The 27,761-nt window shown below is 38.8% G+C and overlaps 1 protein-coding gene across 7 annotated transcripts; it reads right to left on the bottom strand.

The window, feature by feature from the left end:
* On the bottom strand, positions 1–27,761 carry LOC127420598 (la-related protein 4-like). Of its 7 annotated transcripts, none has more exons than XM_051663011.1 (17): positions 27,156–27,761; positions 22,900–23,026; positions 22,651–22,794; positions 18,481–18,568; positions 18,224–18,360; positions 16,127–16,230; positions 15,915–16,025; positions 15,731–15,784; positions 14,483–14,689; positions 14,168–14,271; positions 11,334–11,375; positions 9,911–10,120; positions 9,408–9,459; positions 8,231–8,389; positions 6,418–6,542; positions 2,214–2,406; positions 1–466 (listed from the first exon to the last, which is right to left on the bottom strand). In XM_051663011.1, the coding sequence occupies exons 1-17, from the start codon at positions 27,267–27,269 to the stop codon at positions 77–79; spliced, it is 2,361 nt and encodes a 786-aa protein (XP_051518971.1). In that variant the 5' UTR covers positions 27,270–27,761; the 3' UTR covers positions 1–76. The 7 variants fall into 7 exon arrangements, with proteins under 7 accessions (XP_051518971.1, XP_051518973.1, XP_051518972.1 ...); XM_051663013.1 differs by having other exon boundaries at positions 6,418–6,539; XM_051663012.1 differs by having other exon boundaries at positions 9,911–10,117.

Genomic DNA, 27,761 nt, shown 5'->3' with positions numbered 1-27,761 from the left:
TATATATATATATATATATATATATATTTTATGTGTGTGTAAATATTTAGACATTAAGGATTTCTTGTCATAGTCTTTACTTTGGCGATATAGGGGGGATGTTCTGCTCTTTTCCAGTCTGTCTGGAACCACCCTGGGGGGAACTGCGATGGCCAAATGGAGGGCGTCTCTGCTGCTCTCGTAGTTTGGACCCCCCTGTACTGGCTCTGGGGGGTCCATTGCTGCGGGAAAAGCCCTGGGAGTCACGGGCTGGCCGGCCCTCCTTGGCCTTGCAGTTGCCCCCCGTTTCCTGAGGCCGCTCCTGTTTGTTTGCGGGGCTGGAGGGCTGCTCCTCCACCTTGTTAACACGCAGCTCTCTCAGAGGCTGTGCAGTTGCATTGTTGGGGCTGGAACAGGCTGCTGACTGAGGGGGAGGGTCCTTGGGTGGTCGCTGACATACTTCGGCATAACTAAGCTTTCGAGGTTCCTGATGTGAAGACAAACATTTGAAAAGAACAAGCAAGTCAAGTAGGGGAGGGTGGGAAAATTAAACGTCAAGACATCAATAGCCGCATTTCCACTATCGGGCCAAACAAAGCCAACTGGGGATTGAGGCGGGGTCAGTGTCAAAGGCGGAGTTTCGCTGAACTTGCCAGGTTGTCTATCCAGCGCACAGCGTTACAGGTTCGGGAAAATGTAAAAAAAAATTGCAGGCACAATACAAATCCATTAAAACTCACAATAGACAAAGCAGTGTCCAAAGAAAGAACTTTCCATGGTTCAAGATCATGGACTGTGCTGGGACATCGTCCCGCTGTTTGTGGAGAGACCACTCAGAACACCATGGCAGTTACAGTCGGTGAGATGTCAATGATTCCTTATCTTGCTAGCTAGCTAATGTTTACATAAGATATAAACTCGATATTCTAGATAACATGACACCTCAGACTGAGCTTCCCTCTTGCTTGTTAAAATGGGCGGGGTGTGTGACGTTGGCACCAGGGCAACGTATTAAGGGTGGGGTTTAGGGCAACCCTGCATGGCTATTGGCCCAATGGTGGGAATGCAGATCGATTTTGGTATTGCGGCTCAAGGTCCGAGGCTCACACTGGCCCAATAGTGGAAAAGAGGCTAATCGGGTAAAAAAAAAAAATAATAATTATAACACTTTACAATAAGGTTCCATTCATTAACATTAGTTAATTCATTAGGTATCATGAACTAACAATGAACAATATATTTATTACTTAATTTAGTAATCTTTGTTAATGTTAATAAAAAACAGAATTGTTCATTGTTAGTTCATACTGCATTAACTAATGTTTTTTTTTTCTCTCTTTTTCTCACAATTTGGAATGCCCAGTTCCCAATGTGCTTTTTAAGTCCTCGTAGTCGCGTAGTGATTCGCCTCAGTCTGGGTGGCGGAGGACGAATCCCAGTTGCCTCCGCGTCTGAGACCGTCAACCCGTGAATCTTATCACGTGGCTGATTGAGCGCGTTGCCACGGAGACATAGCGCGTGTGGAGGCTTCACGCCATCCACCGCAGCAACCACGCTCAAACCACGTTATAGCGACCACGAGGAGATTACCCCATGTGACTCTACCCTCCCTAGCAACCGGGCCAATTTGGTTGCTTAGGAGACCTGGCTGGAGTCACTTAGCACGTCTTGGGATTCAAACTAGCACATTAACTAATGTTAACTAATACAACTTTTCATTTTAAAACTGTATTAGTATATGTTGGAGTTAACATTAACAAAGATTAATAAATGTTTAATAAGTATTGTTCATTGTTAGTTCATGTTAACTAATGTTGTTAACTAATGTTGTTAACTAATGTTAACAAATGGAACCTTATTGTAAAGTGACAAAAAAAAAACAAACTGCTCTAGGATAGTTCACCCAAAAATGAAAATTATGTCATCATTCTCATGTCAAATGACCAGTTCCAAACCCGTATGAATTTCATTCATGAACACAATAGATGATGTTACACAGAATGTAAGGGACTAACAGAGTCACTTTCATTGCATCTTTTTCCATACAATGAAAGGGAATGGTGACTGAGGCTAACATCTCCTTTTGTGTTCCACAGAAGAAAGAAAATCATATGGGTTTGGCACAAAATTGTGCCTCTGATGGAGTCTATAGTTGATAAGACCAAAGACTGCTGACCTCTGACTACTTGGCCAGTCTATATATAATTGTCAGTGTGTGTGAAGCTATAACTCACCAGTGCCGGTGTGCTTAAGGCGACAGTGCTAGACTGGGGGGCTGCAGGAGTAGACGAGCTGGGTTGAGGCTTTGGGCCAGGTGTTGTTGAGGAGGGGGTGGGTGGCATGGCTGTGACAGGGGCAGAGGTCACAGACGTCTCTTTATAGACTGGAGTCTCTGCCTTCTCCAGTTTCTTTTCCAAGTGGTTTGAGCTACAGAACATGGGAAGAAGAGATGTAATCAAAATACAACCATCAAAACTCAGGCACTGATAGAATCAAGCTTCCAATTAGGGATGCCACAGTGTGAGTTTTTGATGGTTAAATTACTGTCTTATGGAGAAAAAAAAAAAAGTTACGATAAACCGGTTTTACAATTATTTTCAATTTATCTTATGCAATAGCCCTGGGCAAAAAGTCATATCATAATTGAACGTGTTAGTAAATGCAATTGATGCATTGTGCAGCCCTTCAATAGGAAAACTGATAAATGCACAACAAATAAATGAGGTACAAATAAATAGGAAGAGGCGCTCCAACATAAGGTACAACACCGCTTATAAAATGTGCATCCCTGTCGCAGAATGATGCGTTTCAATGTAACTGGAGTCTCAGAGCGATCCTCGCTCTGCATATAAAATGTTATGGCATTCAACTATTATTTCTTCTGCAACAGTTTATTAAAGGAATCCACTGTCTGTCAGACACCCTACCATAAATAATCAGCAACAGATTTCATAAAAATGCTGTCCTTTAATCGGTCCACAACACCTCACAAATAATCTAGGGATGCACAGATACCACTTTTTCTCTTCTAATCCTATTCCGATATCTGAAATCTCAGTATCGGCCGATACCGATCACGATCCAATACCAGTGTTGTTGTTTTTTTTTTGCATAATCAGTTTAAAATATCTTTACCTCATTGTGTGGAACTAATTGGGGGTACTCTTTTATATGTAAAGAAACAAAAACCTCCAACTACACATTATTTCAATTTAAATGTATAGCCTATTAAGAAAATGTTTTGTTAACTAGTCTACTGGATAATGTAGCTGCAAAATTAACAGTAATTCCAGTCTAATGTAGCAGCAAAATTAACAGTAATTACAGTCTAAATCTTCAGTAGACAAGAATTATTATTATTACTGACTTTTAGAATTTTAAAATACAACAGTAATATATTTCAGTCATGCACCTTTAAAACCCTTGAGCTTTTATTTTGACTGTTAGAACACTCCAAGAAGTTCTGTAAGTGTCTATATTAGGGAAGGGTAAAAATATAGGCTGTGTCTCGTTTTGAAGGCTGCATGCTAGGTAGGACGCGTCCTTTGAAGGCTGCAGTATACCGAGCGTCCTCGTTTAAACGAGACGGCCTTCGTAGGACAAATGGAAATGGAATGTAACATGGTTGCTATAACAGCACACCACTCTTTAACATGCGTGAGCGCTTTGAGTGAGCCGGTAACAAAGTCCCTTTAGAAGGGAATGTATGAGGTACATTTTAGGAGAGTTATAAAGATGTAAAGAGAAAAGAAAATAGATTTTACAGGTGTACTTTTAGTCTAATACTTTATTTTAATTATATATTAATATAATTATACATATTATATACTCTGCACCCATCTACGGAGGTACTTCAACTTGGGAATTAACATTACTTGCGTTTGAACATCATATTTACGGGCAAATTGGTGTTGTTATTTTTTTTTTAGACATTTCCGTTGAAGCAAGGAATTGTGGGTTGTGAGTGCTCACAAAGGATACACCTCATGCATCCTCCGAATTCCCGTGAAAGAAGGTTGCATTCAAAGGCTGCATTCGAAGTGTCCTACTCTCTTTTATGAAACGAGACATGCTCGATGACGTATGTGGCCAAGAAATGTGACCTCCGGAGGACGCAGCCTTCCAAATGAGACACAGCCATAGATTTTCCAATGCATCGCGATCTTTATTTGAACGATATCGATTCTAAAAAGCAATGGATCGATCTTTTAGTCTATGCTTAGTATTTGCAACTAAATGTCATGCTACACAACTAAAAATGTATGTAAATACCTGTAAATAGTACAAATTATGAAATTAAAAATTTAACAAATGATATGCAATATAATATTTATTGATAAAATACATTGATTTGTTCATTTTTAAAAAGCTAAAATGTGACCAAAATGATGAAAAACTAATAAAATATAATTAGTAAAATTTATATTTTCATATTGTACTTAGTTAGAAGGCCCCCTGTATAATTCACAGAATTAGCTGGGAGAGAAGTTATTTCATATGTAAACAAAAGGGACATTATAACTGAAATATACCCATATGAATCAATATCGAATCGAAAGCTAAATTACAAGGAAAATAAATACTTAGATTTTTATTAAGTTTAATTAATTAAAAGATTAACTGCAAGAAATATTTTTATCATCAAGTGTTTTTGATCTAAAGCATCTAAATGATCTAAAAATCCTTAAAACAAGATATATTTTCCAGAGAAGCAACATATAAAATATTCAGACTGGCTTTCAGAGATTGTATCTTGAATATGTGTATTTTGTATATAAGTGTATTTTTTCCCATGTTCATACTTCTGCTAGTACAATTAAGACAAAATATTGTTATATTCTATATATTCTCTGAAAGCAAGTCTAAAAATTTTATATGTTGCTTCTCAGGTAAATGTATCTTGTTTAAAGGATTTTTAGATATTTTAAAATATATTAAATATTATATTCAACATACTCCAATAAAAAAAATTTCTTCTGCAGTATAGCTTCTAAAGTAAATGTACGTAAGGAGTTTTAGATATCTATATTGGAAAACAAACCAAAAAAAGACAAAAAAAAAAAAAAACTTTGTTTTGTTTTGTTTTTTGCATTGTATAATGGTCTAAGATTACACTCTCTCACCTTTTTGTTAACTTCGATCCATCTTTATCTTACACTCTCTTCTTAATAGTGCTGTGTATCGACAATTTTCTTTACGATAAGATACACACCAGTGACATTTATATTTTGATTCACTACATCACGAGCCATCGTGTTATAATCCAGCTGCAGCAAGGAGGGACGAGCATCTCCACGCGTGAGGGTGTATCAGCCAGGAGAAGTTTGACACTCTCTCGCTTCGAGCGGCTCTGACCACATAGAGAAATGTCAGTTTCAGACTTTGTGCTTATTTACACAACCCGCTTCCTTATTATTTGAACTTTAATAAAGAATGCATTTAAGATATAACAATTGGTTTTTTCCTCTTCTCAATCAGGCGCAAGCTGAAGTGCTGTTCTCGTGCATCATCATTAGCATTTCAAATGATCTCATGCTGCGTTAAATGAGATCAAACGACCATTCGGCAACGAAAATTTGTCGACAATTTTTTATTGCCAACGTTGTCGATAACGTCGACTAATCGTTTCAGCCCTAGCTATCAGCATGCTTTTTCGGTGGATAAGAGTCTGGTAGATTGAATATCTCTGTTCAATCTCTGTTCTGTAGCCCTGGTTAGTCAAAAGTGCTTCACCCACAGATCATCATTAAAGTGGGTCCTCACAATCCACCAGAACTGTTTTGAGCACAGGCACTCCCAGGTATATGGAGGATGTCGGCGAATGGGAATAGCAATTTGAGCCCTTATAATGTGAGCTATTGCACTTATCCTGCGACGTCTCCTGGCAGCATTTAATAACAATGTACAATTGCTTTATTACAGCAAATACAACTCTCCCCGAAGCAAAGAGGTCGTTCAGCTACTCCATGACAAAAAAAAGACCTCCCTTGAGGTAATGCGCATTTACAGTTCATGGAAACACCCGATGTTTCGCATTTTCTTTAGTCGAATTTTCAGAAATGCGCATTTAAAATGTGAAACATTTTGATGGAAACCCAGCTACTGTTGCCGTTTGTTCGAGCGGCCCATCCAGCCTGACACAGCAACATTGACTCAACCAATGGCTTGAGTTTGAGGCGTGACTATCTGTTTGATCGACCAATGGAAGAGGGTTTATTCAGACCACTGTTTAAAACTTTATTAAAATTATTTTTTTGTATTAACTATAAAACATTTATATTCCCTATAGAAATTTCCATGAAAGATTTCATACATTTCCAGGCCTGGAAAACAACTGAAAGATTCCCTTATATTTCCAGGTTTTCCATGACCTTGGGAATCCTAACATACCGACAAGAACCAAAGATCTTCTACGTGCAGCTTGCAATAAAAGCTTACCTCGAGGTCACTGGATCAGGGATGTGTGCAGTCACCTTGACTACAGTCTGGCAGGGCCTGGATACAGTCTCTTCAGAGGCTGGGCCTGCAGGACTTACAGTGGACTCTTTGTTTGAATCCTGCTGCTAAAGGGAAATGAAAGAAGCAGCTTTGAACAAACAAAACCAAACAATGTGGCCACATTTACACCGTTATTAATATTGGTTTAAGGTGAGCCAATCAAAAGTGGTCAGTGTTAAATACAGATGTAAATGGGGTCCAAAATGTTTCCTGATCAGAACGCTCAAATCATATTAAGAGTTAGTCGAAAAAGCATGAGACGACATTGCTGCTGTTCAGGATGGATTAGCTTTTACACTACAAATGCAAAGGACTTCCTACTCAGCTGTCAATCAACTACTGCACTAAAGCAGGAGTTTTACATTTTATGGAGGAAATAACCATCTGATCGAAAATAAAACCACATAAACAAATACTGAACAAAACTTAATTAAACTTCAGTCACACAGATCATGTGTACGCACAAAGTTCAGTTAAAGGTGCAGTATGTAAGATTCAGAAACCCTTGTTATTAATGACACCTGTGGCCGTTAAGTGAACTGCAGCCAGCTACCTGTTGCTTGTGCACACACTCCATAGGGACACGAGCGAGCATCAGCCAAAACAATGACGTAACGTACAAAGAGACTGAACGTGATCCACCGGCATCATGCTGACAGATGTGGTAGCATAATTAAAATTACACAATTATGATTGTTTTACTACAAACTTTGAGACTAAACTAAAACTACTTATCAGCTAACATAGTATACTCATACACACATACAGCTACATACTACCGAACAATACCAGACAGTTTACTGTTGCACTGCACTGTTATGTTGCACTATTGTATGTTTTGTATGTCATATGTTGTACTATGACCAAGAAACCAGCGTATTTGCTTAAATTTATCCTGTATACCTGACTTTTAGTATAAAGAGTAGATCGTTGAAATTATTTGAAAGTTACAAAGCAAGGTAGCTTACAATTCGTCAGTGTAAGCAGACAAGATCAAGTTAGCTAAAATTACACAGATCAATCCTTAAGGCACTATATTTCACATGCTTTGCAGTTATGTAAGCTTACCTGTCCAATAAGAAGAACGCCAATTCAGTGTCGGTTTTGATCCCCAAAACCGAACGAAGGTCCCTCCAGGAATCAAATGCCCTGCCGATGTTCACTCTAGTTTTCGCTTGACCATGATCACGTTCCCGCTTAGCCAGACGGGATTCAGTAGATAAATGTTTTTTTGGCTTACTCGGAGATTGTGTAGGAGTCGGTGCTGTGTTGGGAGCCGGACGTTTGCTGGATTCCATCTCTAAGATAACGTTACCTAGTGTTGCAGTTTGTTGTTGCTGTTGAATAGCGGAAGCACTGAGGCAAGACTCTCGGGAGCGCGCATAAACGTCACATCCTTTGGATTTTCCTGGCAAAACCGACCCGCTCCCTTCACATGAAAATCAGTCTACAGGCTTTAATAGGCAACCTAGGAAGTCCGGGAAGGGCTCATTTTTTAAGTTGCGTTACAAGCCATTCACACATTGGCAAACAAAAGGCGAATATTACTTGATAATTGTTACATACTGCACCTTTACTACAGGTTATACACTAAAATAACAGAATTATGCTGGAATTCTGCTCAAACATCACGTTAGTGCTTAGATTGAAATTGAAGTATAATTAGGAGAAATGGTGCATTGTTATTTTCACAATTCATGCATTATTAGCATGCAGTAACATGCTAATGAAGTGAAATCAAACCTAAACTAACCTTGTCCCTATTCAGGCCCCGTACGACATCAGAGAGGCGGTTCTCCAACACTGGCTCCCCTTGCGGACTGACAGAGCAGCCAGGCAGCGGAGGGAAGTTGGAGGCAGCCAGGTCAAACTTGGGGGGCGGTACCTTCACTTGAGACAGCGGAACTGGTCTCTGAGGAAACAAAGAACAAAAAACAATTAAGAATAATTATAGATAAATAGGCATAAATAGAAAATGCCTTTAACGGTAAACAGTAGGTCTGGGTATTGATACAGCTTTCCCGATTCGATTTCGATTAACAAGCTCTCTGTTCAATTCCGATTTGATATCGATTTATATGGATATATTAGTTAAAATGTCCCTTTTGCTTGCATATGAAATTATCTCCCAGCTAATGCTGTTAATTATACAGGGGACCTTCGAACTAGGTACATTATGAAAATATTAATTTTACTAATGATATTTTATTAGTTTATCATGTCACATTTTAACAGATTCATGAATTAAATCAATAAATATGATATTATATTGCATATATTTTTTTGGTTACATGTTTTTTGTTTAATTGCATAATTTGTACTTTTTACAGGTATTTACACTGATTTGTTGAACACGTGCTAAAAGTAGCCAGTACTGTCTCTTAAAAAAAAAATTTTTTTTTAAAACATCTTTAAGTAAGCGCATATTTAGGAGAGAGACTCAAATGGCTTTAACTTATCCGTGCTATGCATGATTAGAATTAAATGCTTATTTTTTTTTTGTTTTGTTTATCAAAGTAGAGAACAGAAAGGGTAATAAAACTGCAGAGAACAGAAAGGGTATTAAAAGAGACATTATTAAATGACAAATGGGTTGCGTGGATCTCGTCTTTGGACACACATTACACAGAAAAACGTTTACTCTCAACACGCAGTGAAAGGATCTTGCTGCTGAATACTCCACCACTATAGTACTAAATCACTGGTGAGTGAAATCTAAATATTTAAATATATAATTTATATAGCTAAATATATAAATTTGTAGTCGCATAGCGCGAAATTTGATTGCAAATGCAAGTGATTTCCTCTCAATGTAGTAGAAGGTTGCGCATAGCGTAAAAGAACGATCTGCGAAGATTGCCATGCCTTAGAAAATCTATATTTGTACCCACCCCTAGTAAACAGAAGTACAAAATAGATAAAAGTATTACTGTTGTGCGATCATCTTCTCGCCGCCTTCGAGTGCCTCTGTATGTTGTTCTCCTGAAACAAAAACAATTAATTATTCACAGGATAAATTCATAAATGTGCCATCTGAATGATTTAAAGTTAACATAATGAAACATTACAGAATCTTTCAGAGCTTTCTTTTTCATAATCACACCACTTTATGGGGCTGAACTAAATAATTATGGCTATTGTAGGTCATGTGGGATCAAGAAAGGGAAGTTGACAAGTTCACAAAAAAAAAAAAGAAAAATTATTTCTGTTTACACATACACAAGGACTGAACTCTTAAAAATAAAGTTTTCAATTAGAGAAGGAGTTTACAGCCTAGTGCAACAGTAGAACCTTTTTAAGTACACAAAGGAGTTATATTGCACAAGTTCTTTAAAAACCATCTATAGACTGGTTCTTTAAAGTACGAAGACACCAATATGACTTATCTTGTGACAAAATGTAGCATTGAATATGAAATGAAAAACTGACAAACCTTCCACGTCCTGCCACGGTACCATCATCACTTGGATCGTTGGAAGCTAGGTGTGGGAAAGACGAGTTGGCCTCGGATGACAGTAACGGGGCACTGCTGCTGGAATGCTGGGGACTATGCAGGCCAGACAGCCCATCCACAACAGTAACCGGGGACACAGTGGAAGACAGTCCATCATTAGCCCTTGTCTGAGGCTTCACGTGGTTCCTACTCAAAAAGCCGAAAAACAAGTCTAGATGAGATTTATATCATTATTATGATAACACCCTTTCAAGTGGTATAATGGATGATAAAAAATGCCATCCAGACCACTAGAGGTGCCACTTGCTTACACAATGCTGACTAAAGTGCTGATTGCAGTCTATTTTCAATAGCAGCCTTTCAAGCTTTTGTAATCGCGCAATACCATATTGCGATTTCAATCTTAATCAATCATGCAGCCTTGATGGATACCACAACAATGTATTATTAATATCAAAGATATTATTATATCAACCATTTGTTACAGTGTTTTGTGTCCATATAAAGATTTTTTTTGCTAAAAATGAACAAGACAGAATGTAGTTGATGATCTTTCAAGTAATGGGCAGCATGCAATGGAAAAGCAAATTGTGGCTTTCAAATCACTGCACCTTCTCCTGGCAGTGAGCTATCTTGGTCAATTTTTAACATCACAAAAACAGACTTAAAATTTCTTTAAAGGTGAAGTGTGTAATTTAAGGGCTACTAGCAGAATTGTCTGCCATTGGTCACAAACTGCCAATGTTGCTATGTCTGGTTTGTCAGGATCCTCAAACAAACAAAGAATATTTTGATAGTACCACAGTGCTAAACTTTTAGGGAATCATCTTACAAATGGCTTACATATGTTGCCTCTGCATATTAAGTTGGGATTGGAGAAAATATTTTAAAATCATGCAAAAATTTCACACCACCTTTAAATGAAATAAAACATGGACTGGATTGTTTGAACACTGCTTAAGGAGATAATTCAACGCAAATGCTGTTAGTCTAATGATTTGAGTGCCACATTTAACCCAAAGAATTTTAAGGACATTGCTCAAACACAAAAATGTTAGTTATGATGAAATTATTTAAGTGGATGGGAGTGAAATACAGTGAGGCACTGGTTCTTCCTTAACACCATCAGATCATATTATAATACTGATGAAGGAAAAAGGTAACATTATTTCTGACAGAAGTTGCATAATATGCAGGTTGTGTAATTAATGGATGGTTTGGATCATGACAATCATTGTTGTTGTTCACCGCATTAGTGTATAATTTTCCTAAAACCCTCCCCCGCTTATTTTGTTAGTCACCCAGAATTTCCAATGTTGGAGAGCTGAATGTAAAAATTTGATATTTTAGCTGTCTGGGTTGGATCAAGTTAACATGATATTTGAAGTTTTTGAAGTTGTACCTGAAGGCATTTATTACATTCTTTCTTGAATAGAGTGGAACACTGTGGGAACAATAAAAAAAATTAAAGTGATCTACCATGTGACTACCTACATTCTTAAGCCAAGCGTACACTACACGACTTGCAGTTGGCGTCCTGTGACTCACAGTGCTGTTTTTCGTTGTGCTGGTGCAAACAAATCAGGACTGTAGTGTATCAACTACTTGACCATTTGTCTCTGACTGAGACCATGTGTACACTGGTATTAAGAGGAGTTTTGGGTGATCCGATCACAAATGTACAAGCGAGACATCACAGTTACACCTGGTCGTCTCTTTTGACCAACTGTGTTTGGATTTCGAGAGAGTCTTTAATTTCATGAGGACATACATCATTCTTTACTTCTGTGTTTTACTGAATGATAAAAGTGCAAAAAAGTAAAAGAAAAAGCAATAAAAACAGGCGCACAGTTTCTCTTAATTATTCGCAAACAACATATATAGGTATTTTAGTGCAGTATCTGTAACTGAACTTCTAGTGTGGGTGCTGCCCATTTCTGTGTCCCTATTGATGTTCATACATTCGCTTTTTTCAAATTTCCGATTGTACACTTATTCCCTTGAAATTCGCACAGAACCGGCGAAAAACCAGCCGTTTCAGCTGCTCTTAGCGTCATCCCGTTTCAAACGGAATGCCAAAAATGCATCTTAAAATTAAAATAACGAAATTCATTCACAAACTCGCACAGTTTATTCTTGATACATGTCAAAAAACATGAAAGAGTGGCTATTGCCCGTTTTCGTGTTTTATTGTCACTGTTTCCAAAGAAAAAAAAATAACAAAAACAGCTGATAATAAAAAATAAAAAAACGGCAGGTAGGAAGATGCGTGTGAAGTTTTATTTTCTTTTTCTTTTTGTCTCCTGCTACCAGATACCTTGCTCTCCTCTTTCAACAAACACAAAAGAACGGCTCATTTCCAATTTGTGTGTATTTGCGTTAATTTGCAAAGGAAAAAAACTGTATAAAAACCGCTGTGGATGATTTTTTATTTTATTTTCTAATTAATTTTTGTCTCCTGCTACCCAAATCTTGCTTTCCTCTTTGCATCTCCCAAATGCAAAAATCTAGCCTAACAAAGCAACAAGCTAGCAACATGTTAAAACATGCTAGCAATGTTTAGCTAAGTGTTAAAACATGCTAGCAACATGCTAAAATATGTTAGAATGCTTAGGCATTGCTATCAATAAACTTTCAGACTAAGCTTTTTCAAGTCAACCTAAAGTTTGTCCTGATGAACTTTACTTCTCTAGTTATTATTATTATTATTAGAATTAGGGCCCAAGCACTGAAAGTGCGGAGGCCCTATTGTTCTTCTAAGGATGATTATTATTATTCTTTTTTCAAGGTTTTCAGTACTTTTGGGGTACTTAACATGCATGAAAACTTGAAGTTTTGCACACACATCAGTCGTTGGCCATTAGGTCTGGGCAAAAGTTCATGCATGGGCATGTAGGGGGGGCTCTGTAGCGCCCCCTTTAAAATGGGTGTGTAAGGGCCTCTGTAGCACCCCATTTTCACCTAGTCACCAAAATCGGTACATATATAGTTCTCATCAAGCCGGAAAACTTTCATAATTATAGTCATTAGGTACGCCCAACAGGAAGTCAGCCATTTAGGATTTTTTTAATATTGCAGTCTCTAAACTTTTAAATAATACTCCTAGGTGATTCATGAGACTGTCACCACAGTTAAACAACATTATGCCAAGACATTGAAAATGCTAAATTGTGAAAAGACTTTGATATATCGAACGGTGTTGCCATGGAGAGGCATTCAATTAATGGGAACCAGGAAGTGTCTCATATCATCTCTGTGTGTGTGATTTAGATCAAGATAGTCTTGCGGGCTAATCACATGGATGTGACTATTTTTGGTTACGGTCATAGTGCCACCACCTGGCAGCAGGAAGTGTGGCTCTTACAACAGACTTTAAAATAGTCCTCTTATATTTACCCAAATTGCTTCAAAATTGTTTAGAATAATGTCAAATGCATGTGTACACCTTGCATTGTTTTCCGAAAGCCACCAGGTGGAAATGGACCAGTTGAGCTTGGGCCCATCATCACTGATTGCAGCTATATTTATTTATTGTCTTCTGCTTCCTAATATCTTGCCCAACTCTGCTCTCTCTATATTTTATTGGCTTTGGCTCATTGTCCATCTTTCGCTCGTCGGGACAGTGCACACATGACGACAAGACGTCTAGATATCAAGCAGTTTTGAAAATCACCGCAGCATCTGGGACTTGTCTCTGCCTGTCGCAGGAGTGCACACATAAGACCTTTTATTGTGAGATCCAAAACTTCTCGTGCAGACCAGTCGCTGACACAAAACATCAAAGGAGATGAGCTTGGGTCGTGTAGTGTCCACTAGGCTTTAGGGGTCGTTCACACTAAACATGTTTTTGCACCCGTGTGCTGTTTTTCAGTTGTTTTCTATGTCAACATGCACTATATAGACGTCTTTGACCACTGAGCTGCGTCTCAAGTGTCATGCAGGAGCACCATGTTTTTTGGGATTTTGTGTCCAGTTAAAAAAAAACTTTTAAAAACATGTCTCAAGAACACCTGCGTTGTGCTGCATCTAGCTATTTTTAGCACAAAAACTTGTTCAGTCTGAACGGCCCTTTACACTTCAGAAAATAACTTCCTGCAATTCAAAAATAAAAATGGAAACGCAGGTATCAGACATCCTTTACAATAGTGAGGTTAGAGCTATACAGTTAATCTGTGCAAATTAACCACAGAATAAGACATATCAGGTAGTAGAATGAAAGACCCCAACTCAACCTACCGGTTCCTGCTGAAAGGACGGCTAAGGTTAAAAGAATTTGAGCCAGTTTTGTAGTGTCCAGATGAGTTAAACCCATTGACAAAACCACTGTTGGGAAAAGGTGCCTGTAGGAAAATACAACATCTTTTCAGTTAAAGTAATCTATAAGGACCCCAAGGTTTATGCCAAAACCACTCTGAAATTCGTACTATTTCCCTAATTTGTAAGTCCCTCTGCATAAAAGGGTCTGCTACATGAATAAAATGTAAATGTTACGGTCCATCCACTCTCTCTCAAATTTCTGTAATCATCAGCTTTGAGAAAACAAGGTCTTACCAGTGGAGTCTCAAAGTACGGAGTAGGAGATGGAGTCCAGGTAGGAGGTACAATGCCGTAGAGTGGGTACTGCTGCTGGGGGCTGTAAACAGGCTGCATGAAGAGAGGGGAGCTGTACTGAGTGTGAGGTTGCTGAGGGTACACGCTGCATTCCAGGCTGCGGTAACCATTCTTTGCAAAGAATGTGTTGATGGCTTTTATTCTGGCCTGAAGACAGGAACAGCACAAGGTTACTACTGTAGTAGAAAACCCATCAGTTACTACATTACTAATAATACTATACCTCTTATTGATAAACCGATATGAACATTTTTGGCCGATATGGATTTAAACAAAAAAAGCAATAAATTATTTCCATTGACCATGGACTGGATCTGTGGAACACATGACAGGCCAAATTTTAAAGAGAGCCACAATGAAAGATAAATAGAAGATAAAAAGATTAAAAATATATATATTGAAAAATAACTAAATATCATAGCATGATGATTGATGTGAAAAAAAAAGGTTATTTTGAACTTCTAAAACATTTTTGAACATCCGTTTTGGCAGAATTCACATGTTTCATGTTTGTACTGTATATAATAGAACATCACAAATTCATATTATGCATATGTTGAACAATTCCACAGAAATGTCAGCCACATCATGGAAAAATAAAGTTACCAAAGGAACAAAACACCCTTTCAAGTGGTATAATGGATAATAAAAAAATGCCATCCAGACCACTAGAGGTGCAACTTGCTTACACAATGCTGACTAAAGTGCTGATTGCAGTCTATTTTCAAATGCAGCCTTTCAAGCTTTTGTAATCGTGCAAGACCATATTGCGATTTCAATCTTAATCAATCATGCAGCCTTGATGGATACCATAACAATGTCTCAGAAGTCAAAGTTTTCTGGTTTCAAAACAGTTTTGGATGGTTTTACCTCATAATTTATAGGCACGTGCTGCTTTCGCAATGTGAGAACGAGAAAGAATAAAAATTATATATTTCATGTTCTTAGGAGTGCCAACCCTTCTACATTCTGTGGCTATCATTATTTCTGGATTGTGCATTTGAATTCAGAGAGTTTTTACAGTGATTATAATGTGTGATGAACCATCGGTTTTTCATTTCTGTGTTTTCATGCTTAAAACAGATTTGTCAATAGTTTTAATTTGGTCAATAATTGGCCAATAAATATCGGGGGTCAATACATCGGTGCATCCCTAATACATTTGTCAAAAAACTCATAATAATGTACCATAATTGGTTTTCCCTGAAATGTCTTCACCTCTTCCCTTAAATATCTGTAGGCCTGAATGGATGGGGGTGACATAAAAAACAAATCATTAGTTTCAATTCCACAGAAAAGCACTTTGTTCTCTCTGCAAAAAAAAAAAACAAACAAAAAACTGATTTAAAAATTGAGAAATAGAAATTCCTACCTGTTGAGCATCGGTGTCTGATTGGAATGTTATGTACCAGTTGTTGTTGTGTGCAAACTCCACACTTATTACCTTTGGACAGTTGTCATTCTTGAACAAGGCTTCCACTTCCTGGTGAGAGAGGGAAAGAAAAACAACAACAGAAAAACACATAAGAGGGTCCAACCAAATCTAATATATCTTAAGTTGTACATCCTGATAAAACTCATTACCTCAACAGGTGTTGTTTCTGGGACTTCTCGCAAAATGATGATGCAACGCTTGTGATTAGGCCGCACTTTTTCCCCTTTCTCGTCAACTTGAACCATGGGAGATGCTGAGGCAAAAGACATTTAGGAGTTAAAACAGTATTATTAAATAGATGCCTCCATGTTCAGAACAGAACTTGAGTATTTTTATCAGGGTTTCTGCAGGTTCAAAGGAATGAAATTTAAGACTTAAGTCTTTTTAAGGCCAAATTAAAGAAAATTTATGACTGGACTGAGATCATTTCAACTCACAACTTTGCAGCAAAAATTTATATCGAACATGATTACATGTTTGTTATTAACTCATTTTATTATAGTAATTGTATCGCTAAGAATATGTTTGTATTTATGATGGTTTGGTGATGTCATACTTTCGTTTAACCATCTAATCTGTCAAATCTAACACAACAGTCAGTGGGCTCTCTGCCACCACTTACTGCGCATGCGCTGACATTTTTGTAAACAAGAGGATTGGTCTATAGACCTTATTCACAGTAGTGCCATGTTTGATTTTTAATGGGAATGGAAATGAAGCTGTGAGGGATAGACTTACCATCTATTCAATGGCATGCACAGTATAAATCTGTAAAAAGCTCCAATATCCCATCTGATTTTCCACAACTCATTTTGTCTGGAGTTTTTTTATCTACTGAGTGTCCTTGAAAATACATTTTTCCAATGTTTTGTCTGCAGAACGATCCAAAAACACTTTAAACTGCAGTACAGCCCATTGAAGAGACTACGGCTATCCCTCACAGCCTCGTCATTCTCGTCAAAAATTTAATATGGCGCAGCTGTGAATAAGGTCTAGCATGTGCTGAATAACATTTCTATATTTTTTCTTGGCAGATAACTTTACCAAATACTTTAACAGGTAGTTAAATGGCAGTTCATTTAAAAATGAAATTTCTGTCAACACTGGTCACCCTTGAGTCTGTATGAATTTTTCTCTGTCATGGAACAAAAAAGGAGATGTTAAGCAAAACGTTTAGTCTCAGTCACCATTCACTGTCACTGCACCTTGTTTTTCATTCAGTGTAAGTGAATGGTGACTGAAACTCCCTAATATCTCCTTTTGATATCCACTGAAATAAGACAGTCATACAGGTTTGCAACAGCATGAAGGTAAGTGATGACAATTTTCATTTTTGTGTGAAATATCTCAAGTAAAAGTCAAAACTCGTCAGTTACCTTAAAAATGGCCGTTTAAAGTTGACAATATGTATTGAAAATGTTAACAGATTAAATTATGAAAGAGACCTGTGCTGCATAATTAGTTATGATGTATATTGAAAACAGATTATATACTAAATATTAAATATAGATCATATATTTTCATATTATGTATATTATTAATATTATATAATTATATTATTATTGTTTTGTATATTATTGCAAACAATTTTAAATTGACTGATTCAGATGGCAGAGAAAATACCTGTATATGTCAGATGGAGCTCAAGAGAGATATAACAGGTATAACTGCACCTGAGTAGTTCTGTTAGCTTTACAATTATTGTCAAAGGTAATGTAAAATAAGGAAGTGCCAAGATCTGAAAGGCATCAAAAGACCGCTCCAACCTTGCGTGCTTGCAAATTGTAACGTTGACAGCTTTGTCGATTATAAGCAGAAGCAACAATGTTAGCGCATCGCTCGCTTACAGAGATGCAGAATAATGCCATTTGCATTTCTGATTGACAGGTTTATGAAGGTTTATACATGTGTAACATCGAAAATTCAGTAAAAATGCACTTCCCTGCATGCGCTCACACTAAACTCAAGCGTCAGCTGCTAAATGTACGAAAGAGAGATGATTATGACTCGCGCAGATTTTGCTGTTAAGCGTCTCCTCTATTCACGCCCCAAAATGTAAGACCTCAGCAAATGAAATTTAAGACTTCTTGTAATTTAAGATATTTAAGACTTTTTATGGCCTTAAATTTTAAAAAGTAAATGTAAGACAATTTAAGACTTTAAGGACCCACGGAAACCCTGTTTATTAAATAAAATAAAATAAAATATGGATAGATTACAAAAAGTACGATAAATCAGACACTTACATCTAAGTACATCCAAGATGAGGTCCATGTCAGTTGTAAGGACCTTGATGTCTTCCATGCTGGCAATAGTCCAGATGGGGACAAATTGGTCACTGTCCATTTGTGATATTAGGTAAAGATCCTTAGATAAGTTCTCCCTATGGGATGCAAGAGAAGCATCAGTAAATGCAGTTGATGGGAGGAGAATGGCTGTAAAGTGCTGTTGACTTGGTTGCATTAAATTAAAAGCTTGCATTGCATTACAGGACTGCACTTACCTGGAGAAGCAGAACTCCAATTCTTTTTTAAGAGACTCCCGCAAAGTCTCTTCAGAGATGGGCTGTTCCTCCGGGAGCTTGGACTCCACTGTGTGCAAACAATGTGCATAAACATTACAAAGCAAGCACATAGCACATGCATGGCTAGGGCTGGGCAATATGACGATATAAACTCAGCAAAAAAAAGAAACGTCCTCTCAATTTCAACTGCTTTTATTTTCAGCAAACTTAACATGTGTAAATATTTGTATGAACATAAAAAGATTAAACAACTAAGACATAAACTGAACAATTTTCACAGACATGTGACTAACAGAAATGGAATAATGTGTACCTGAACAAAGGGGGGTCAAAATCAAAAGTAACCACCAGCTGCATTAAGTACTGCAGTGCATCTCCTCCTCATGGACTGCACCAGATTTTACAGTTCTTGCTGTGAGATGTTACCCCACTCTTCCACCAAGGCACTTTTAAGTTCCCGGACATTTCTGGGGGGAATAGCCCTCACCTTCCAATCCAACAGGTCCCAGATGTGCTCTGTGGGATTGAGATCCGGGCTCTTCGCTGGCCATGGCAGAACACTGACATTCCTGTCTTGAAGGAAATCACGCACAGAATGAGCAGTATGGCTGGTGGCATTGTCAGCTGGAGGGTCATGTCAGGATGATTCTGCAGGAAGGGTACCACATGAGGGAGGAGGATGTCTTCCCTGTAACACACAGCATTGAGATTGCCTGCAATGACAACAAGCTCAGTCCAATGATGCTGTGACACACCGCCCCAGACCATGACAGACCCTCCAAATTGATCCCCCTCCAGAGTACAGGCCTCGGTGTAACGCTCATTCCTTCGACGATAAATGCGAGTCCGACCATCACCCCTAGTGAGACAAAACCATGACTCGTCAGTGAAGAGCACATTTGGCCAGTCCTGTCTGGTCCAGCGAAGGTGGGTCTGTGCCCATAGGTGACTTTGTTGCCTGTGATGTCTGGTAAGGATCTGCCTTACAACAGGCCTACAAGCCCTCAGTCCAGCCTCTCTCAGCCTATTGTGGACAGTCTGTGCACTGATGGAGGGATTGTGCATTCCTGGTGTAAATTGGGCAGTCGTTGCCATCCTGTACCTGGCCCACAGGTGTGATATTCGGATGTACCGATCCTGTGCAGTTGTTGTTACACGTGGTCTGCCACTGTGAGGACGATCAGCTGTCCTTTCTGTCTCCCTGTAGCGCTGTCTTAGGTGTCTCACAGTACGGACATTGCAATTTATTGCCCTGGCCACATCTGCAGTCCATGCCTCCATGCAGCATGCCTAAGGCACGTTCACGCAGATGAGCAAGGACCCTGGGCATCTTTCTTTTGGTGTTTTTCAGAGTCAGTAGACAGGTCTCTTTAGTGTCTTAAGTTTTTTATAATTGTGACTTTAATTGCCTACCGTCTGTAAGCTGTTAGTGTCTTAACAACCGTTCCACAGGTGCATGTTCATTAATTGTTTATGGTTCATTGAACAAGCATAGAAAACATTGTTTAAACCCTTTACAATAAAGATCTGTAAAGTTATTTGGATTTTTATAAAATTATCTTTAAAATACAGTGTCCTGAAAAAGGGACGTTTCTTTTTTTGCTGAGTTTATATAGAGTGGCAACGATATAAAGTGTCAATCGACAGAGATTTTGCTACATTTTGTACAGTGCATCCAGAAAGTATTCACAGCGCTTTTTCCGCATTTTGTTATGTACAGCCTTATTCCAAAATGGATTAAATTCATTATTTTCCTCAAAATTCTACAAACAATACCCCATAATGACAACGTGAAAGAAGTTTGTTTGAAATCTTTGCAAATTTATTACAAATAAAAAATGGAAAACAAATCACATGTACATAAGTATTCACAGCCTTTGCTCAATACTTTGTTGAAGCACCTTTGGCACCAATTACAGCCTCAAGTCTTTTTGAGTATGATGCTACAAGCTTGGCACACCTATTTTGGGGCAGTTTCTCCCATTCTTCTTTGCAGGACCTCTCAAGCTCCATCAGGTTGGATGGGGAGCGTCAGTGCACAGCCATTTTCAGATCTCTCCAGAGATGTTCAATCGGGTTCAAGTCTGGGCTCTGGCTGGGCCACTCAAGGACATTCACAGAGTTGTCCCGTAGCCACTCCTTTGTTACCTTGGCTGTGTGCTTAGGGTCGTTATCCTGTTGGAAGATGAACCTTCACCCCAGTCTGAGGTCCAGAGCACTCTGGAGCAGGTTTTCATCAAGGATGTCTCTGTACATTGCTGCATTCATCTTTCCCTCGATCCTGACTAGTCTCCCAGTTCCTGCCGCTGAAAAACATCCCCACAGCATGATGCTTCCACCACCATGCTTCACTGTAGGGATGGTATTGGCCAGGTGATGAGCGGTGCCTGGATTCCTCCAGACATGACGCTTGCCATTCAGGCCAAAGAGTTCAATCTTTGTTTCTTCAGACCAGAGAATTTTGTTTCTCATGGTCTGGGAGTCCTTCAGGTGCCTTTTGGCAAACTCCAGGCAGGCTGTCATGTGCCTTTTACTGAGGAGTGGCTTCCGTCTGGCCACTCTACCATACAGGCCTGATTGGTGGAGTGCTGCAGAGATGGTTGTTCTTCTGGAAGTTTCTCCTCTCTCCACAGAGAAACGCTGGAGCTCTGTCAGAGTGACCATCGGGTTCTTGGTCACCTCCCTGACTAAGGCCCTTCTCCCCCGATCGCTCAGTTTGGCCAGGCGGCCAGCTCTAGGAAGAGTCCTGGTGGATCCTAACTTCATCCATTTATGGATGATGGAGGCCACTGTGCTCATTGGGACCTTCAATGCTGCAGAAATTTTTCTGTACCCTTAAAGGACTACAATGCCAAGATTCATCTGCCTCAAATTGTGACAGAGAGGTTCAGGGAGCATGAGGAATAATTTTCACACGTGAATTGGCCACCACAGAGTCCTGACCTTAAACCTATTGAAAGTCTTTGGGATGTGCTGGAGAAGACTTTACGGAGTGGTTCGACTCTCCCGTCATCAGTACAAGATCTTGGCCAAAAATGTATGCAGTTCTGGACAGAAATAAATGTTGTGATATTGCATAAGGTTGTTGAAACAATGCCATGAAGAATGTGCGCCATAATCAAAGCTAAAGGCAGTCCCTAAATATTAGAGAATCCGACTTTTTTTTGGCAAGGTAGTGTATTAAGTATGTGAACTGTAACATTTAATGAGTGCACAGGGCTGGAAGATTTGGACAAAAAAATCTAATTGCGATTATTTTGAAAAATATGGCGATTGCAATATGCTTATTAACATTTACTGTAAAAAAATAAATTTTAACAAAAACCTTCCCTTTGAACAAAATTAAGTCATGGGTAACTGCCAATAGAAACCATCCAAGAAAGGGTGTTTCCACTTAGTATAACCTTAGTCTCTTAGTCCCTAAACAGGCTAAATAAATAAAAAATACAGAGAAACACAGATTTACATAATCTTCACACTGTATCCATTCACTCTGTTCCTTTTTTTGTTGACTTTGTGATAGGGTCTCAGCCCACTTTTCATCATCATTTTTTGGAATCCAGCCATAAGCTGACACTTTGACAGAAATATATTATTGTATAATATTAACAACAACAACTATTATTATTATAAAACAGCACCATATTTATGTAATATTTTCTTAATCTGCATGCTGCATAGCTACGCAGGGCCTTTATTTTGATGTAAGATTTCCTTTTGGAGGTACATTGAAAGTTTGTATAGTTGAAAATGGCCTTTTAATGCAGAGAAATGCTCTCATCCACTATTCTGTCCACACGGCAACAAAAAAAAAAAAAAAAAGTTATGAGGTTACATTATATATGGATAATAACTTTTAGTAGCCAAGCATATTTGAAATTAGTTGTGCAATTAGTAAATCTAGTGTGTTGGAAATTTAACGCGCTCAGCTCATTTGCCTCACACGTGCTTTAAATATGTGTAACACTACAGAGAACAGAGTTCCGCACAAACAGGAAGTGCAGCTAGCAACACATGCAGACTGTTTATTTAATTAAATTGCAGTCATTGCGCTTTGATAATCAAAAGTGATAAAAGTCACATCGTAATTTCAATTTTATTTCAATTAATCGTTCAGCTCTCTGAGTGCGCCAATGATTTCCATCATACCATTAGTTGCTGTAGTGTGCTCGCAAACAGGGAAGCTTTGGTCAGGAGGATCCATACCGTTCACCAAACCCTCTACAGTAGCAGAGGTGCCATTGTCTTCGAGAGTGGGGAAGTCTGGTGTGTACTGTTTACCAATAGACGCATCTATGTTATCAAGAAACAATGAATAAAGCATTATTGATTACTGAATATTGGCCATCTATGTCATAGTTCTCTGATGCTCACTAAAATAGTGTAGATATCCCCTACCTTCAGCTGTGTTGTTCTGGGACCAGGGGGAGGCCTCAGTGCCATCCACAGGAGCCTCACTTTGTGTCGCAGGGATCTCCTGCCACACCTTGGCATTTGGATTCAAACCAGCTCCTTTAGCTGTGACCTGAACAAAATTACATTTATAAGTGTAAAATACATGAGATCCAATATGGGTTTGTTTTAAAATATACAGGAAACATTTTTCAATGCAGGTTTGCAGTGTCAGAAGTGTTTTTATTATTATTAAGGGCCAATATTTGCCACTGGGATTGGCTTTATTTTACTACAATTTTTTTTCTAACCATATACACCATGCTGTATGTTTTATATTTACTTGAAATATGTTTATTTATGCCTGTTAATTATAAACAACCCTATAAACCTGTGTTTAAATAATTAAAGCACACTGCAGGGCTCTAGATATTCCTTTTTCATTTAACCACAATTAATGATTTATAGCATTTTAGGTCTGAAGAGGAAAAACTGTCCATCTTGTCTTAAGTGCACAGGTCAGTTTATCTCTACAGACACGACCCGTAAAACGCCTCATTGTTGCCATGACCTCAAGGTTTGTTTACATGTCTTGAGTGACACTGAGAGGCAATGACAGACTATACCGCTTCAGCTGCTTTTCCTTGACACCACTACACTTCCCCTCAAAAGTAACCTAAAACGTTAAGTATTACTCAATGAGGAGGTCAAGCGTTTCACCTAACATGAAACATGCTACTTCAGTCAATGATGATAATTTGAATACGTTAACACACCATAACACAGCTGATACAACAATGTTTACATATCCACTCGGTTTGAATATTTAGCAATACATTTATACGGTTAGTTAGGTTAATTAACACTTCTGTCTGGTTTCCCTCCAAAAAAAAAAAAAAAAAAAAAAAAAAAAAAGCAGGGGAAGCTAGTCACCCCAACTCACCTCAAGAAATAAAAGCATTTTACTGTCAGCCTATTTAAACGTCGACGGAAAGTTAAAGCAAATTTGTTTAATGGGTAGATATCGTTGCCTATTTTACGCTGCTCCTTACTAGAAGGACCGAACCGGATTTATAATGCTCCAGCGTCTGGCAACCGGCAACCACTGGCCATTCGAGCCCCTTCAGTCAAAATACGTAAATACACACACACACAGCGCGAGGCGATTAGAAGCACATGGGCGCGTGTCTTCCGCACATGAACCGCCAAAGCGACGTTTTACATCACAGTTGGTCGCGAGGCCTGTCAGTCAAGACCGCATCGCGTGGGGTTTCACCGGTAGAGTTTCGATCTTTTCTTTGCTGGCAGCAGGCTCTGCCAGCCAGTGAAAGATTGACAGATTTAGTTAAAACCTGGCAGACAGCAACAGCTCCACGTAATAACAGACAGCTTTTAATCCTCTGTTTCCCCACACACAATTTAGGTGCTTACAGTGAGCTGAAGCAGCACAAGTCTATAAGTTATTAAACGAAAGAGGAAGTGGGTGGGGGGGGGGGGGCTAACATTTGACCAGACTTTACAGGTTTACCACTGATATAATGCCATGAAGTTATTGGCTGGTAATATTATGAACGTTTTTAATACTGGAAAACAATAACACAGCTAAACCGCTATCCTAGCTTTAAACAGCTGTTAAAACAGCCAAATAGCACTGGAAACAAAACACTAAGAGATATTTTTCTTTTTACTTGGGCATAAATATATATGGCTCTAAAAATAAGCTTTTTACAATAGTCACTTACTAAACTCTTAAAGAAATATTCTGGGTTCAATACAAGTTCAACTCAATTGACAACATTTGTGGCATAATATTGATTAACACAAATTAATTTCTACTGGTCTCTCCTTTTCTTTAAAAAAAATAAAAGCAGAAATCTGGGTTCCAGTGAGGCACTTACAATGGAAGTGAATGGAGCCCATCCGTAAATGTTAAAATACTTACGGTTTCAAAAGTATAGCAACATGACGTAAGCAATGTGTGTGTTAACATGATTTTAGTGTGATAAATGAGGGGGGGGGGGGGTAAACTATCCCTTTAAGGGCCAATATTTGCACACTGGGATTGGATTTTTTTATCTTTTTGACCAAGATTATTTCCTAACCATATACACCAGGCTGTACGTTTTATATTTATTTGAAAAATTATGCATGTTAATTTTAAACAACCTAACTAAGCCTGTTTAAATAAAAGCACACTGCAGTGCTCTAGATTTTCATTTTCATCGTTTACCCAAAAGACTGATTTAAAGGTGCACTCAGTAACTTTTGTCTTTGTGTCATCTTGGACTTACACTGACACCTAGTGGCTTGGATGCAGCATCATTTTAAATCAATAGTTTTCAGTTTCAGGTGCCATTGCAGAAATTAAGTATTCACAGTCAGCCATGATTACTTTAATCAATGAGTGAAAGTGTCAAATAACAGGACGATTACTGAGATTAAGCGAGTAGATTTCGGCTGGTCATGTGATTCTAACATGGCAGCCCCCATGTGCGGACCCTCTCCATGTAGAATAAAACAGCTTTTATACGGTTACTGATATGACTGGAGTCTTCATTTTAATGTTATTGTTCATGATTTCCTACATATTGCAAAATTACAATTCATGTCCTTAGGAGTTAAACTTTTTAATGAGGAACAATTACTGAATGCACCTTTAAAGCATTTTAGGTCTGAAGAGGAAAAACAGATCATCTTGTCTGATGTGCACAGATAAAATATGGTTATGATAAATATGATAAAATACGCTAACCATGGTAACTTCATTGCAATAATGACAATGCCGTAAACCCTTTATTCCTGCAAAAAATGACAATTTAAACAAATTTACAGCTCAAATAATACTCAAGTTTTAACAGAAGAATTGCTTTTATAAGATTATAAACTACACATTTCTGCCGTTAAACCCTCCAAAAACCGGCCCCATTCACTTCCATTGTAAGTGTCTCAACGAAACCCAGATTTTTGCTTTTTTTTTTTTTTTTTTTTTTTTTTTTTTTTTAAGAAGGGAAAAGTCGAAATACATTTGGGTAAAAATCAATATCATGTCACAAATGCTGTCGATTGAGTTTAACATATATTGAACCCGGAATATTCCTTTAACACAATAGCTTAGATTAGCATGACTGAACAGCGGTTTCAGCTCTCTGTAGGTTCCCACGTGTACGTTTACGATGTTAAAAAAAAATATGGCTACAAATTGTGCAGCTACAACATATAATATCAGGCCATTTAATTTCACATGCCCACGGGGGCGCCATTGGGAGCAACCACCTTCTAAAAAAAACTCATTTTCCCTACAAAATCTCTCAAAAGCAGCTGTTGAGCTTGGTGTGCCTTCAACTCAAACAATAGTAAAAAGACCCTTAACGATACACGCACAAATGAAGGTATCAGCTATTTCTGGAGGATGTCAGCCAGAAAAAGAGCCCATTTACGTCTACATATTGATATTCTACGTAAAAAAAAAAACAAGTCGCAAATGGGTCCTCCCAACCAGCAATGCAGGAAATGTTTCATGCATTCAAAAGAACGTCGGCTTCAAGCCAAAATACGTTCAAACAACCCTTTGCTCTTAATGTTACTCAGCCTGTCAAAGGCAATGTTAAATTACAGTCATGTTTGGAGTTCGTCGGTTCTTGTTGGTTTGAACTCGGCGAGAGTGGAGAAAATATGTGTCATATGACTGCGTAAATAAGCTTATGAACGACGGCCGCTGAATGGATCTATGTGAAATGCTCAAGTATTACTTTAAATAATGAGTGGAGTCGACTATAGTCGAACAACCTTAAACCAAAATGAATTAAAAAAAAAAAAAAAAAAGAACTGCTCTCGTCTCGTTTGCTAGCATATTTGCTAACGATTTAGCCGGCTAAACCCCTGTCATACTCGACATCATTTAATCAGCACGTCTGTGTATGGCAGAGAGAGAGGGAATGTGGAAGAGACCAGCAATCTTAACACCACAAACATGTGCCTTTTACAAAGTTCAGTCTCAGATTAGAGATGTCTTTTGTAAGCGAGCCAGCTAAGAGATTAATTAATCATCCTGTCAATTGCCAAGAAGACGCGTCTTCGACGACATGGCCAACATGTAATTTAGGTGACTCCAGTGTGTGAACGGACCGATGGCCTTATATAGCGAGCGATCATACTTCCTTTGACCCTATTTTTAATAAGGGCAACGGCCAGAGACCGATCATCCAGTTGGGGAGGGGTGCATAGGGGGGTTAACATGAACAAACCGAGAGGCCCCGACTTACCATGACGCCTGAGTCTCCCCCGGTCCCGGGTGTGATCTCGTCCTCCCCACGGGTTTTGGGTCCCGGCTCAGCCTCCTCCTGCAGCTGCTGCTCTCCGCCCTGGTCTGAACTCATCGGCCGCTCCTGGCTCACTGCGCCTCCGTCGTTCTCTCCCTGCCTCTCACGAGTCACCTCTTTTTTGCTGATCGAGTAGTTCGCTAATACACCAGAATATGCACGGTAGCCTTAAGTGTCCAAACGGTCCGGTTGAAGAACCTGAACTTACTTCGTGTTCGGTAATGATAGCTCAGTGTTTGAGCCACCGAATGGTGTATTTCTTCTGCTAACTAGCTGACTAGCTATCTATGCATCGACAATTACGGCGCAAGCTCCGACGTTGTTCAGCCGACGTACGAAAATGACAGCGCGAGCGGAAAACAGAAATTTCGTTTCTAACGCGGCTTCCTCGCGATTTACACAAGCGGCAGTGCCATGGGGTGCATTCCTGAACAGACGACCGAAGCGGACACAAGGTACACGCACCTTACAGATGAGTAGTCAGACATTAATACAGTCCGCCACCGTCCCACACTCCTCAGCGACCCCTTGATACCCTCTGAAGTTGAT

Source organism: Myxocyprinus asiaticus, chromosome 29 (genome assembly GCF_019703515.2).
Source record: "Myxocyprinus asiaticus isolate MX2 ecotype Aquarium Trade chromosome 29, UBuf_Myxa_2, whole genome shotgun sequence".
Taxonomy (NCBI): Eukaryota; Metazoa; Chordata; class Actinopteri; order Cypriniformes; family Catostomidae; genus Myxocyprinus; species Myxocyprinus asiaticus.
The sequence above is the reverse complement of the archived record's forward strand: the minus strand, read 5'-3'. Positions and strand labels throughout refer to the sequence as shown.

Excerpts from the sequence above, each read along its gene's own strand:
- LOC127420598 (XM_051663011.1), bottom strand. The coding sequence starts at position 27,269 with ATGAGTTCAGACCAGGGCGGAGAGCAGCAGCTGCAGGAGGAGGCTGAG. Across the intron at positions 23,027-27,155 it reads GGGGAGACTCAGGCGTCATG|GTCACAGCTAAAGGAGCTGG; the intron begins GTAAGTCGGGGC and ends AATTTTGTTCAG. Across the intron at positions 18,361-18,480 it reads TTGGAGTTCTGCTTCTCCAG|GGAGAACTTATCTAAGGATC; the intron begins GTAAGTGCAGTC and ends TGCATCCCATAG.